The sequence below is a fragment of the Chiroxiphia lanceolata genome, chromosome 1, assembly GCF_009829145.1.
Source record: "Chiroxiphia lanceolata isolate bChiLan1 chromosome 1, bChiLan1.pri, whole genome shotgun sequence".
NCBI classification, from domain to species: domain Eukaryota; kingdom Metazoa; phylum Chordata; class Aves; order Passeriformes; family Pipridae; genus Chiroxiphia; species Chiroxiphia lanceolata.
In genome coordinates this window covers 96610332-96625596 of record NC_045637.1, presented here as the reverse complement: position 1 = coordinate 96625596, position 15265 = coordinate 96610332, and the positions used below count along the sequence as shown (strand labels likewise).

At 41.6% G+C, this 15265-nt stretch overlaps 1 protein-coding gene across 3 annotated transcripts in view; it reads right to left on the bottom strand.

The window, feature by feature from the left end:
• The window catches only part of NFATC1 (nuclear factor of activated T cells 1), a 111286-nt gene that overhangs the window by 16759 nt on the left and 79262 nt on the right, over nt 1-15265 (bottom strand). For 2 of the 3 annotated variants that reach the window (XM_032701594.1, XM_032701602.1), the window contains exons 9-10: nt 14721-15100; nt 14414-14609 (exon numbers count right to left, since the gene is read on the bottom strand). In XM_032701594.1, the coding sequence (XP_032557485.1) occupies nt 14414-14609; nt 14721-15100 (576 nt within the window). The remainder of the gene's footprint in view (nt 1-14413; nt 14610-14720; nt 15101-15265) is intronic. The other variant, XM_032701610.1, reaches the window with a different exon arrangement.

Here is a 15265-nt window from a genome sequence, read left to right as displayed (position 1 = left end):
GCACAGAAGGCAACAGAAGAATTCCTACTCGCTTCAATGGGCTTTGCATCGAGTTCTTATGAAACACAGGCAGATATGTAAAAGTGGTCTACAAATGCACAATGTACTGGTCTGATGACTTGACAGAAAAAAATCAGTCACTGCATCGTAAACATCCTATTTTGCTCATTATTCCCAAAAGATCATTTGAAATGTTTTAATGTTGACATGCAAAAAAGGCAAATAGATCTGTTCTCTTATTTTGCCTGAATTTTGGAGCATGCAAGACTTCTCTGATGTCAGCAGACTTATTTCTTACTTCGATCACTCAAAGAGGACAAGCATGTTTCTGTGTTTACTTCGGTGTGTTGGTTTGAGTGCATATGCATGTGAGTGCAGTTTGATCCTAGAGCTCCATCCCCTTTCTAGGGAATAGTGGAAAACCATACACAGGGGTTTAGTAGCAGCATGTGGTTTTTCTTTTCTAGATTTTAAACCGTTAGGCCTAAACTGTTGGCCTAAAAATCCTCCCTTTGCTTCAGTACACAGCTTAGGTGCCAATTTTTAATTGTTAAAACAAGATCATGTTAAGCTACTTGGTTCTTCATATCCCCAAAAGAGGCTCCTTAAAACACGAACCATTTTTGGTTCATGTTCAGGTGATTACACAAATTGACCAAGTTTAGATAGACGAGACAATATTCTAGTCTAAACTCATAAAACCAAAACTAATTAAAACAATTTTTTCACCAAAAAAATCACCCTTGACAATACAAAGAGAGTGAATTTGTATTCCTGCAAAAGTAGAAGTAGTTAGAAAACATGAGGTATTGTCTAATCTCGTTTTAAGCACTGTTATGGCTGTGCTGACATATGCTCATGGAGTAGTACATTTATGGTAAACTGGTAAAGGAATTTGGGAGTAGGATTAATGAACTTTCCTTTCACACTAGACTAGATCAGATCTCAGAAGGAGATCAAACTGCCATAATTCCCAGCTTTTGTACAAGAAAGGCGAGCATAGTGAAGGTCAGAGACAGACTAAAGTGCAGCATGGCAATTATTTACTGACATGAGACTGGAAAGAATATCACATGGAGCACAACTTGGACTTCAGACATGTAGGAAAGAATGGTTCATTTTATGCCACTAATCATAGCCAGGGATTAAGATATTTTGGAAAAGCCCTATAATTTCTCATTCTGTAAACCAGGATTTCATTACTGGTAAATCAGGAAATTTATGAAGCCCATACAAATTAATTTCCTTTCCTGATTTCCATTGGCATGTGAGATACAGATGCATAATAGAAATAAAAGTCTGTAAAGGAAAAGATACATAGAAACGTCTATTAGCACTTAGAAGTGGGGTAATCTCAAGGAAGGGTGTAGCTAGAAGGATCATCACTGCAGCTAGTACATTCAATCTTAAATAAACTGGTTTTGGGTCTGAACAGGTAGAAATCAGTGCAGTTGCACTACATCTAGGTGGATCTATATTGACTTACTCTAGTTGTCTCTATCAAGAATAACCTCAAGGTCTCCCACCCTAAGATTTTAGTGTCACAAGTTATGGGGGTTTCCCCCTTCAGTGGTGCTTCCCCTTGATGAAAGTTTTTCATGTGAAATGTAAATCTCTCTTCAGACAACTTTCTGAACACTGCCATTTTTCCAAAAATAGGCACAAGGAGGTGGTGGCCATATCCCTCAGGGGACCATGCATGACAGAAAGCATGATACAGCCTCATCTGGCATCACAAGCATCTGCCAGCTCCTCCCTGAAACGAGGTCTTGACTAACATTAAAGAAATTGTGTTGGTCATTGCAGAAATCTGGATTTCATCATCAGAGAAACCATAAATGTAGCCCTGAAATATTAGGTATACATCTGGCTGATTTCTGGCTGGCTGACCAAACATTTTTAGGGTCACAACACCTAACATGAGACATAGAAAGTCTTCTATCTGACCACCTTCCTCACTAAAATAAAGACAGACAGCAAGTTTGCTTCAAATTTCAAAACCAGATTATTTTTTCCGAATATTCACCTAACAACCAAAGAAATTGTCCACCCATTTGTAGATTTCTTGGCAGGAAATCTGGCATCTCTACCAAAGTCTGCTCACTTTTTGTACTCTCCTCTGTGCTGAGTGTTGAATCCAAAATATTCCTTACAATAATAAAGTGTACCCCACAGTTTGCTCATGGTACTGTTATGCAAGGCCTTGGTTCTGACAAACTAGTTCATGGGAGCAGAAGGTGCTCTGGTTGAAGATGGTGATATTCCCTGTAACAGAATTCAGTGGAAGGGAATGAATTAGGGAGGAGTTTTCTCTTTTAGGATTTTTTTTTTCAAAAGTGATTTTGGTCTGGAAACACTTAAAATTTTTGATGAGACACCATTCAGTCCAGGTGCTTTTCCTAAGATAATATTAAATATAGCTTTGGAAACTTCAGCAGATGTTCCAATTTCTCCTAGTTCAAAATTTTTTTTCTACTACTCTGCCTTTATGTAAATAGCTGATTCTAATTGATTCTTTAATACAGTGATTCATAATCTGTTGTGAATCTTCTGTTAATTTACTTGCAAGTCTGTTAATATTTCCCCTGGTTCAACACATCCTGTTTTAGAACATCCATTAAAGTTGATGGGAAAAATTTTCATGGCATTTGGTTCATATCCTAAATGTAACATGAATGCCATCTTTTGAGAGTTGCAAAGTAAAGGGATTTCCTGTTTTATTCTTCAATTGTATAACCTTGAAAGTGAGCTTTTACAAAGCCTCCTCTGCCTTGTCAAGGTCTGATCACTTCTACTCCTTCTAGCACTACTTTTTCTGGGTAGTTTCCAACTGGGGAAAAGTCAATGGATAATACATTCTTATTTTTCTCATTTTTACTGAATGCCCTCTTACACTGTGAGTCTTAAAACTGATATGAAAATTTCTCAGGAAGTTCAGGTGATGGGACTGTATTTATTTAGAGAGCACTTCCCACCCCCTTAATTTCCACCATATTTCTGAGGGTTTTTTGGGCTCCCTAGAGGAGCTTTCTCCAGCTGGTGGTAGCACTGAAGCCCCTTCTTCGTCCCTTAGAGAACTCGTCAATACAACACAGAAATAAGTTATGGGGTTATTTGAGGCCCCAATGGAGCTGGGCCACCAAAACTTCCCATCTGCAGGCAATGCAGCCACCTCACTGCAGATCGATACAGACAGATGGGATCCTCTACACTCTCTCTTCATATCTACATAAATTTAATGATCACATTGCTCATTTCATAATCTCATCTAATTTTTCTCTATACTTAAATTATTTTGGGGGCAAAGGGAGGTATTCTTTAGGCACATTTTTCCATGGCAGTCAAATCCTGCGCTATTACTAATCATTTGTGTCATTTTACTTTTAGACAAACTCCTCTCTCTCACACACTCATCCTTTCCTCTCTTCTTCCAGAATTCATCTTTGCTCATCGTTTTTTTCTCTTTTTTTTCTTTTTTTATGGGGGTGCTATATTTAACCTTTCTCTCATTTCTCTTTTTCTCAAGCCTTCTCTCACTCTAATTATACCACCAGGTAGTTTCACAGCCATACTCGAAGTCTGAAACTTTAAAATGCTTGCTAACTGTGCCACAGCTTCATGAAAAAGCTTCTATTTTACTTTTTTAGTAAGTTTCCTAAATAGAATACATTTATATACACACATGCACTTGCCTGTACTTGTCACAAAGGGCCTCAAACCTTCAAATGTGCTGAATCCTCTACAGGGAGCAGCCCCATGCAGAACTCCTGTTTTGACTGAGGGTCCTGGAGTCCTGCAACACAGATCTGCCTCTGCCAGCAAACACAGACCAACTCAGCTGAGGGCTTCAGCTATCTCTGGACTTGTAAATTAGCGACTAAAATACTGCAAGAAGATGCTTTTGCATTAGCATGTCTTTCTGACAAACGTTTCCTTGACTTCAGCACTGCTGGTTCCTCTTTAAGACTTTAGTTTACTATTGAAATAGTGTGAAAGGTAAGTCTAAACCCTCTAAACTGAAAGGTGATGGGCACCTTTATCTCTACAACTCTGACTATGTGCTGAACAGGGCAGAAATCAGCTGTCTGGTAATAACGGAGGTTCACAGGTTCCTATCAAGTGGTGATCTGACACAGTTCATCCAGTGAGTCTGTGGTTTAAATAGACTACAGTGTGCTTGTCTGACCTGTAAAGGTCCAGCATGGGTTTCCAGAACCAGTGAGAGAGTTCCTGGGAAGTTCTCTGAAGCAGCCATTGCCACCATATTGGCCCGTTGATGCAAAAAGCAGTCTTCTCTCTGTGGTTGATGGCACTTTCTGCCCTAGGATCAGTTTTGCTTTTTTTTCTTTTGTAATGAGTTCTTCCCTCATTCTAACACACTCTCTATGTGGAAGAAAAAAAAACAAGAAAAAAATCCCTGAGAACTATTTCAAAGTAGAACTCAAGGTCTGGAGTAGAGCAGCTATCTCCATCTCTGGTGGCCCTTCCAGAGAGATCTTGTGCAGTGCCTGGCTGAGGTACAACTTGCCAGAACTTGGACCCATTATAACTCTCTGCAAAACCACAATTTGCATTGCATCAATTTTAGCAACATCAGGAAACTGTAGCCTTTGACTGCTGCGGCCCACGGGACACCTCTCTATTGTGTGGTGCCATGGTTAATAGTCAATGAGCCAGGGAATTTTCTCAGAAGAAAGAAAACAAACAAGAGTGTGTAACTGAAAAAAATCCAGACCAGTTTCTCTGCTAACCTCTTTTAATATGACGATTTCACGCACAGTCACTTTAGACTGAGAAGAACATTTGAACCTCCCAGTACTACTGACCCAGAGACGTTACTATAAGGAGAAGATGCCTGGAGAAGCTGTTAATGCCTTATGCAGATGCTCTGAGTTGAAAGCCCTTGAGTCAATAGCTGAGTACAAGTGCAGTGTGGAGCTTGGTGGAACACAGGGTCATCACAGGGAAAAAAAAGAAGCCAACTAATAGCAAAGAGATTATCTTTACCAGTTGCTTAAGTCTTCCAAATTAATAACTGGATAGCAAAAGCTGGGATGCCAGCACCAGTGACAACCACAGCTCAAAGATGTGCAGCAGCATGGAACCAGTTTTCAGAGCTGCAATGGGCATTTTAGTTAAGAAACTAACTGTGCACAACACAACATCCACAGGACGGGCTTCTCCACCTGACATCATGTTTCTAAAAGCTTTTACTCAGCACGCACCTGTAGATTTTCAGAAAAGTCAGTCATGAGTAGAAGAGACTTAGATCACTTTTGCCCATGACAACTACAAGGATGCAAAAGAATTAGAATACTAAATCTTACAGCTCATTTCATACATAGCTTATTTCATGCACACTATATATGCATATGGATTTGCTTATACAGGATAGAAATAAAGGTTAAAATAAATATTCTTCAGGTTTTTATTTTTGGAGGATTCTCTTGTGACCCAAAATAGCATTTTTTCTACTTCTTAAGTAATTTGCAGAAGATTTTGCTTATGAGGTGGCAATGAAACATATATTCCCTGAAGCATTAGAAAAAGAACTGACTGCTGTTCCCAGACTATCAAAATAGATTTGTAATATCTATAGCAATACCTATTTTGCAATCCCAACGATATCACAAGAGTTATGAAATGGAACAAATCTTCACCTCTAGCTCCCACAGAAATCTAACATCAAGAGCAATCTTCGAAGCACAGATATAAAACATCAAATCTTGTCTTCTGCACTCTCATATGGCTGCAGATGGGTCAAAATTAAGTAAAAAAATAATGTTTTAGTTGTGCAGAGGAAAGGCAAGTAAGGAATGTTCTTGTGCACACATGATGCTTGGATAACATGAGCTGTAACTACATAAGGACCAAAGAATTTAATCCCTTAATTACGGATTTTGATAGCCTATAGCATTGCTTTTTCAAGACTGTTCAAGTGCTCATATTGCAATTTACTTGTTCAGGAACAATGCAGCTTGGGAGTTTTGACACACTTGCAGCACTGTCTCACTTGCTTTCTGCTGTTTGCCGTGCAGTAGGCTTCATAGTGTGCAAAATGTAGAAGACCTACTGACAAAGTGAGGCCTGTAAAGTGGGCTGTAGAGTGCTGGTCCAGCTCCCCAGTTTGCTGACAAACCCAGCCAGCCTAGCCAATGAAGAATAGGACCATAGTTTTCCTACTGTATTTCTTACTCACCAATTGTTCCCAGGTATTTTCAATGCCCAGACTTAGCAGACTTCCTCAGTGACAGAGGAGGAGGGGAACATTTTGAGGGTCTGCTTTTTTTCATAAGATTCCTCCCTGCCTGGAGATAAGCCTATTGAGGAAAGCCTGTGCCCCCTTTGGTTGCAATCAGCATTAGCTCCTCAGAGAGGAGGAAAGACCTGGAGCCAGGTTATCAAGCAGCCTGCTCTCAGCAGCAATGGTCAAGACACTATCAGGCCCCTGACCAAGCCCCCAGATGTCCAGCAGACACAGATGAAACAGTGGTGCCGTGCAGAAATCTGCTAGGGAAAACTCCCTCTCTGCCTATCAGGGACCAGGTTTCCATGAATGCAGCTATTATGTGCACTTTAACTACCAGCCACACGTTTGGTCCCGTTCCCAATGAACCCAGAGGGAATGGTGTTGTTGACTTAAGTGGGAGCAGAGGCAGGCCCTCCACAGCTTGGGGATCCAGGAGCTTGCCAGTGCCTCACCAAGAGTGCCATCCGTGAAGTCAGGGAGTCTGCTCATGAGAGTGCTTCCTCTAACACGTATGTGTTTGCTGGCAGCTTGCTCTAGCCCAGCTCAGCCGAGATGCAGCGGGGGTCTGTGTGATATTGTGCTCCCTCAAGAAGAGGAGCCTGCTACCACAACTTCCCCAGCAGTGTTTTGCCAGAACGGGTTCAGGACACAGGAGCATGGAGGCCGACCAGGAGGCACAAGGCCACACCTGACCAGCTAACATTGCTCAGCTCAGCAAGCAGAAACAATTCAAACAAACAACATATTCCTAAAATACTTTGCATCGGGACAAAGCTTTCTCACGAAGCTTCTGCAAGCCATGTATTTTCCTTGGCACTGCTCCAGGCTTAAAAGCAGATGTAAATTTTGCCAAGGCTCAGATACAGCAACTTCTTCTCTCCCAACCACCAGAGAAAACTTACGGAAAATAACCAACAAAACCTTTACCATTTGAAATAGCAACTCCAACAGCCATTAATATGGAAATAGAAGAATGAATTGGGCATGGGAGTCAGTAGAGACTTTTTCCCCAGCAAACTGCACAGCCACCAGCAGGGTTGCTGTGCCAAGCAGTTCTTGGCTGTAAAGAGGGGGAGCAACACAGCTTCAGCCGAGCACTTAATGACTCCAAATGTTAACACGAAGGTGTGTGTGCAAATGCACAAAAAAGCAAATCTCTTTTTTCAGCACTAAAAATACTGCTTTCTGCAGCTTTCCTGTTGCTTGGCCAGCTTCCTGCTCCCTCTGCCAGTGCCTGCCATCACTGAATGGGGCTGGAACCACTAAGGACTTCTCCGAAGGCACCGGACACTTCCTTGAAAGTCTGAGACTCCCTGGAAATCTAAGTGCTGATGTTGAAAGAAAGTAAAGTTCCCTACTGTATTTCACAGCATATCGCAGCTAAGAGGTAGGCAGGTCTGCCCTAAGGGCAACTGCACACCTGGGGCTGGAGAAAACCAGGAGAAACACCTAGTCTGGTCATCTGCGCTTTTGGGGGCTTTCTTCTGGTGGGCCTCCTGGGAGACCCAATTCATCAAACCCACTAGAAACAGCAAAACACTATCCCCATGGGTGTGTGGTTTCGTGTAACAGGATACCCCTCCAACCCAGACACGCAAGTCCACTGAAGGTCTGACTTGAACGCATTACTTCAGCCCTCCCGTACTCATCGCCTACAACCCAAGCCCCAAATGTTAACGACTCAGCATGTTTTATCACAGTAGCATGTACACTTTCAATCATCATTAGAGACGAGGAGGGTCTAGGCTCAGGCACTACGCCAGGTTAAGCAAAACTTTCCATGGGGAAAGCTATTTGTTTTCTCCCAGAGCTGCGAGGCTTGGCCAAGAGGGAGGGAGGGAAAAGCTTGCCCAAGCCAGACCAAAGTGTAGACAGTGTTACTGGGCTTTGCAGACTACCTGTGTGTTGTTCTAATGACATTTGGACTACTGGAAATCACTGAGCGAACTCAGGAGTTTTCAAAGGCATAATTGTGGCAGAAGCAGACTAAACTTAGTGCCTCAAGAGCCAATCGCTTTAATCATGAAGCTGAGATGTATGAAAAAGGATACATTTCAGCAAAAGAATAATTCTGTCTGCTATGGTTCCTGTTCAAATAAACTATATCACCAAACCACGTGCATTTCCAGAATATAGAGGAGTAAAAAAAGAACATATGGTTTAGAGGCAAAAAACTTTCATATATACTGCATAGGAGATATATGGACTTGTCAGACATCTAACAGTTCAATGCTGTAAGCAATTCATGGGAATGACATTAGCAATAGCTCATATTACATCCAGGAGTTACAGCTTTTACTGCAAAAGTTATTTTTAAAAGAGCCATGTTTAAAATGAAATGGCTGGCAGGGCTGCAGCTTTCAGTAACACTTTACCTGTGGTTTTGCCACTTTTACATACTTATTGGGGGCTTAGTGCTCCCAATTTACCTTTTCAGAGTAAAATAAAAGTCGCAATGAGTGCATTCATTGGCACGGTGCTATAAAACTCACAGCTGTGCAAAGACAATCACAAGAACAAAAGCCTCCTTGTTTTAAAAAAGATGATTATGTGGTTCTGATACTTTTTCTTAGCCACATATCCAAACATCAGATACCTTTGTTTATGACCTGTGTATTTTCATCTTACTACACAAAGATTTATAGATCCAATCAAGTCAAGATCAGGATAGAGACCTTTATGAAAGCATTCATGTGGAGAGGAGGAGGTTGAATTAATATACAAAACTTCAGACAGGAGATCTGTCATTCAGATATTGTTATTTCACTTCTGGCTCCTACACAGGACTCAGGACGTTCTGGAGAACAATTTTTTCAACAGCATGTGGAACCTTGGCCCCATGGCCAGCAATGGGAGCGTGATGGTGATTTCAACAAAGCTGGGACTGCATCTCAAAAGTAGATATTACAACCCAGGAAAAGCTTGAAGAAGCTGAGATCTTCAGTTTCAGTACTCAAGCCCACCTTAAAGAATTCTCCAGGATGCTGCTTTGCTTTAATTTAAAAACTGCTTTTGTGAAGTTTTGTGCATTGATATAACAAATGGGATTACACATTTACAATACACCTTGAAATCTGCCGAGAATGTAAGTCATACATTTTTTCCTGTGCTTCCCCCTTGCTTTTTCAAAATAGTTTCATTTTCACCTGTAATCAAAACTACATTCTTTGATGTGTCTAACAGCAGGAAATAATTTCACAACTGAGTATCATTCTGTTGCAGGAAAAATATCCAATAGCTATTGGGAGTGCCAGTTAAAAACTGAAAAATGTTTCTTGGCATTAGCATGCTTAATTGACCTCTCTCCATCCTGGTGAAAGGAAAGATTTGGAGCTCAGTTCCGTGTTCCACTCAGGCTACACGAGGCACAGGAAAGGGAAATGGGTATAAGGAAGGTGATTTCAAGTCACCTTCAGCATCTCCTGTTGTAAGCCCGGCCAGTTCCCAGATTCCTGAACATCCGGAAAGCTGTGTGAACTTCCAGTCTACTGCCTCTGGTTGGGGGTTTCTTCTACCACTAAGAAAAGCAACTAAAATTTTGAAAATTTATCTGAGCTGCCCTAGTTAACAGAAAAGAAGGAGGACTAGCTCAAGAGCAGACTAGCACAGCTTTTGATCCAAGTACTAGCTACATGAGCGCATAGAGGAGCACATTCAAAAGTGAGATATGGATTAAGTAAATGTTCACATCTGGTTCAAGGGACCAGGAAGAATTCTCATCAGCTTGTAGCTTCCCCAAACTAGCCATCTCTTTGGGCAATGATAATCCACTTCATGCCCCAAAGGGGCTCTACAGCACAGCAGATACATCAATACCCAAATAAAAGGTTTTCTCTTAAAAGCAATTACAGCATGGACTTGTACTGAAGAAGTCCCTCAAGCCTGCCTGCCTAGTGATTTTCCATGAGCTTCACCACCCTAGCATCCCACACTACTCTCAGGTTAGCTCTGAAACAGAAACGTCACTTAACCTTCACTGTCTAAGGCAGAGGTGGCACATGCACACAGAGACATTGTCAGCCCTGGCATCATCTACCAGGGTGCCCCAGTGTCCTGCAGGTTTCTGCAAGAGCTCCTGGCACAGAGGACAGGAGACACTTTCTCTCCCACTGCAAAGGACCATGGGCTCTTGCAGAGGACCAAAACAGGCATAAATGTCACCATTTCAACCACTTTTAATCAGATTTTCCTGTGAAAGCAGCAAAGGCAGTCAGCCATAATCTTTGCTAGGAGGTTGAACTCAAAATTATTTGAAACGGGTGCTGCTATACAAGCCAGATACCTTTCAGTATCAAGAGCATAGCCATAATATATCAGGTATCACTTTATGGTGTGAGTTTTAAATATGTTCTATATGTGGAATCATATATTCACATACTGAAAGGGACAGCACATTTAATGAGTAGCCCAGGTGGCTACTGTGGATTTTGATTTAAAACAAATTGCCAAGACCAAAACTTATTTGTCAAAATGGAAGTCACTTCGTGGGCTCCCTTTATATCACTTCAGCTGCCCACCATTACCAAAGCAGAAAAATGTCATATAAAGGATATGTATCTATATAAATTCATTGACTCTTTTTTTCCATCTATACTTTGCAGTGTAGATGGTCTACATTTGGACATACTCCAAAACAAAAGGAATGAATATTTCTTTGAACCCATAAGCTGAAACCAAAAAAATTTCTGTTTATACCTGGTCCAAAAATGCTATGCATATATTAGATGCATAAATCAAACCTCCTTAAAGTGGTAAACAAGCAGCCAAAATTTTATGAAATATCACCTGGGAAAACCAGCTGGGTATTTTATTTGTCTGGCAGTCCCATAAGTATGTTAGATGTCTATACCTCACACTTCTTAAATACTTTTAGGTAAAACTGGATGTATAAATAGCTACAAGCACTCTACTAAAAAAAAAAAAAAAAAGAGGAACTCTCCTTATTCATGGATATGATATTCTGGATTCATGGATTTGATATTCTGGTTTTCAGAATACAGCCATAAGGTACTACAGATATCTCTCCTCCAACAAGAAAAACACTTAGAGGTGGATATGATACCAGTAATAAACAATGGTGATGGCTTAAAAGTTCCTATTTAAAAAAAAAAAAAATCAGGCACATGAAAGACTAGTTGCTCCCATTTGGCATGAGCCACTTGCCAAAACCCATTGTCCCTTATTCCATGGTTATAGCCAGAGGTCTGAATGAAACAGTGCCAGGCACAAAGTCATTGCATATGTGCATTGCCTTTTCCGTGCCCATCTCAGTGAGCAGCACCTCCTGGGATACCAGGAGCAATTACTGGTGGTTTCCAGGCAGTCACTGTAGTAGCCAAACTACCCTTTGAGACTGTGCCATGGAGCCCTTCCGTAACTGATAGGTGAGCATGAGAAGGGGATTTTTACCTGAGGCAGGATGAGCTGATTAGATAGTTGCTGGGGAGATAAGATCACATCAGACGTGTGGCTTCAGCTCACACTTACTCTGGCCTATGGGTGGGCTGCTGCCAGCGGGAGTGGTCCTGTGGCACCCCTCAACTCACAGCGCCAGAATTCCTGCCCCTCTTGAGGGCTGGACCCAGTGCTTGGACAAAGGGCATGTGGTTCCATGAGCTGACCCAAGAGAAAACTATGTGGGTTTTGCTATTTTGGGCAGGCTAATTTTTCATTAGCTCCATAATCAATTGATACGACTCAAAGGAAGCAGCAAGAACATGTGACTGAGAGTAAGACGGATTGAGGCTACCCTTTCCACTGGAGCCTGCAGTTACATCAGATTAAACGGAATGTGAAATCAATGTCTGCAGTGGTGGTGAAAAGGCTGCCTTCATGAAATGCACATAGCATAGACCCAAGTAGGCTTCCAGCCTGAGCCACAGTTTTGCGCTCCTGTGCTGTGCGTCTGAGGCATGACGGAGCTCTGAATGGTTTGAACAGGGGGGCTTGGCCACAACAAGTCCAACAAGACATGCTTCCTGCCTTTACCCCACATACTTTCTCTCTTAACTGCCCAGACACTGAGACAAATATAAAGATGATAGTAGTCCACTCCAGATTACTACAAGGGCTTCATTTTGTCAACACAAAACATGGAGCGGATGACCTTTCCTTTCAGGTAGTGTGATAAGGTTTAGATAGGAAAGGGCAGCTTACGTGGGTTACACTCCATCAGTGTGAACCCTAAGACAAACCTATATATCAGTTTAGCCATTTCTGATCAACCCCTTTAGAGGAAACTGGTGGTATATCATTTTTTGGAAGTTCGAAAGGTTGGGTTTTTTCCTATTATATTCTGTTACCAGGACTGTTATACCTATGAATTCTTTCTTAGCCTATAGTTCTTGTAGAACAATTTTGATAGCCTGCTGGATGCCAAAGGGAAGTACATATCTGGATCTGGTTAGCTGAAGAGATCTCCAAAGTCAACCTCAAGTTTCAGGGCAGATGTAAAAGGTGCCTTCTACAATTACTTCTGATCATCTGTTAAAGGATTGGTGCGCACGTGTGCCCAGAAGACGGGATAGAAGAGAGATGAGGTTAAAGGCTAAATTATTTATGCTTTGTCAGAGAGAATGAGCACTGCTGAAAAAAAACTAAAACCTCTCAGAACACATGGTAGCCAGTTCCTCTGTTCCTCCAGGAGAAACCTCAAGTAGACATGGCTAAGGAGCTTCATTCACCCTTCATCAGTGAGATGCAGTCCCATCTCTCTTGGAGAGACCAGCCAGAGGCAACTTTCATGGTTCTGTCAGAGGAGTGGTTGCTGGATTTTTGAGAGGTAAGGCAGGAAGACTGCCCATTTCTCATGCTTTTCTAGAAAGACAGCTATAAACTTGGTTTAGATTTTATCTGAATTCTCCTCCTTCCATATACAACTTCTGTTTTCTCTCAAAACCTAAATTTGGCCATGGTTTTTTGTTTTGGTTTGCGTACATTTCTCACTTAGTTTGTTGAAATTTTACTCCTTACAGCACAGACAAGTGGTAAAAATGTCTGCTATATGAAAAAAACCTTGTCACAAAGATGTGTTGTGCATAATTTTAGTGAACTAAATTCCTGATTAGGAAAAATTCCTTAGACCTGTCTATCACGTAACCAATAATAACTTCTGTTAAGAAAAATAATTCTTCTAGAGTTGAAAAGCAAAGGGCTGCTATTCAGGCTCCAAAATATTAACTTGCAATCCTAATTCAGTGAGTAGCATGCTGTTTAAAATAGAATGACAAAATGTCCTTTTTTAAAAAAAAAAGTGCAATGAATTGTCTTTAAATTCTCCCTCAAGGACAATCACATTCAGATGTTCCTTGGCACCAATTAGTTTCAATGCAGCCACTTAAGAGGCATCTCTTCTTCAAACAGAATGGTATGTTATATAAAGTTATGTGGCTACTGGAAGGGAACTCACACACTGCATTAAGGTGAAGGACCAGAATACTATTGGGATGCTTAGCAGCAAATGCTAAATCACAGTTCAGTGAGGTCACATAATAAAATTCCATATTATCCCTTCTATTACATTCAACTAATAAATCTTTGGAAACTAGAGTGTGACAAGTTTATCACAGTATTTTAACTTTTCGGTGGTGCATGGAGAATATATATACATACAGAATCTTACGAAAGAAAAAAAAATCATCAGCAAGGCCACAAGAAGAATGGCAAAAAACCAGTCTTAATGCCAGATGCAAACAGACTGAAAAGTTATGCTGATAGATGTGCCTCCATTTTCAATTTGAATCTTCTCAACTGAAGTAGAGCAGTTTATCATTTAGTTCCAGTGAACAGATTTGCACATCAGACATTTCACTGCATTATGAATGGGACGATGTTAAATATGTTTTCACTGCAGCTCCACAGGTCACTGGTGTGGGCATAAGCCAAGAACATACAGTTACGGTTATTACAACATAGCTGTCGGTCATGCAGCTAGCTCTATGCTAACTAACAGCATTTAATGCTTAGATAATGTGATTTCATTACCACAAATGGAATGAGAGGGCCCTTTCCTGTATAGAGACAATCCAAGCGAAAGTCTGCACCATTCCACCAGGCTGTTAATTGAACTTTTTTTCCACCAGGATTCAAAAGAAGGAGGGGGTTAAGGGAACTCACTGATAAGAGCAACATGGTGAATGCAAACCTATGCTGCAGAAGACTTACCATCATCCAGGTACATCTGGTCCAATTCCTCAGGTTCTCGCTTGATCGTTACAGGAATAGGGGCCAAATTATGATTACTTTCCTCATGCAACTCTGGCAATGACAGTGGTTGGGTTGTTGGAGACTCATTTCTGTGAACCTTCGGCAGTTGCTGCTGCTGTTGACCCATTATGGATGAGTGAGTTGGACTGCAGGACTGCAAATAGGTTGGCTCTTGGGTAACAGATGGAACTGGAGAAGAGGGACTGTTGGGATAGAGTGTTTGTTGATAACCAAGGGGACAGCTACTGCTCAGATGTTGACTCACCTGCGGCTGCAGCATGATGTGAGATGATTGCTCGGAGGAGCTTGGGTGCACAACTATAGACCTTGGCACTTCCTGTATGGTGGGGACACCTCCAGCGGGCTGTTGAAGTCCGAGGTGACTGTGGCCCGGGTTGGGGATGCACTTGTAAGGAGAGGATGAAAGGTCGTGCAGCTTGGGGCTTGCATTGGGAGAGGGTGACATCACGGCGTTTCTCTGCTGACAGGAGGCAAAGCCAGCCACGAGGCACGAACCAGGATCAGGGGGCATCATGATCTGCTGGCTGTAGTATGGTTTAGAGAGAGGGCTTAAGCCTTGGTTCATTGGTCCACAGGTTTGAGCAGGCTCATAGTCATCTGTGGGTTCTGTTTTTATAATTGGAACTGTTAAAAGAAAAAAGGTTTTAAATAAACATGAGTTGCGTATTGGTATGATCAAGTTGGCTTGTGGCTAGGATACCCTTTGCAAAACAAACAACGTCGTGAATAAGACTCTGTGTGTCTTTTGCCTAGTTCTCCCACCCTATAAAAAAAATGAATGAGTCATCA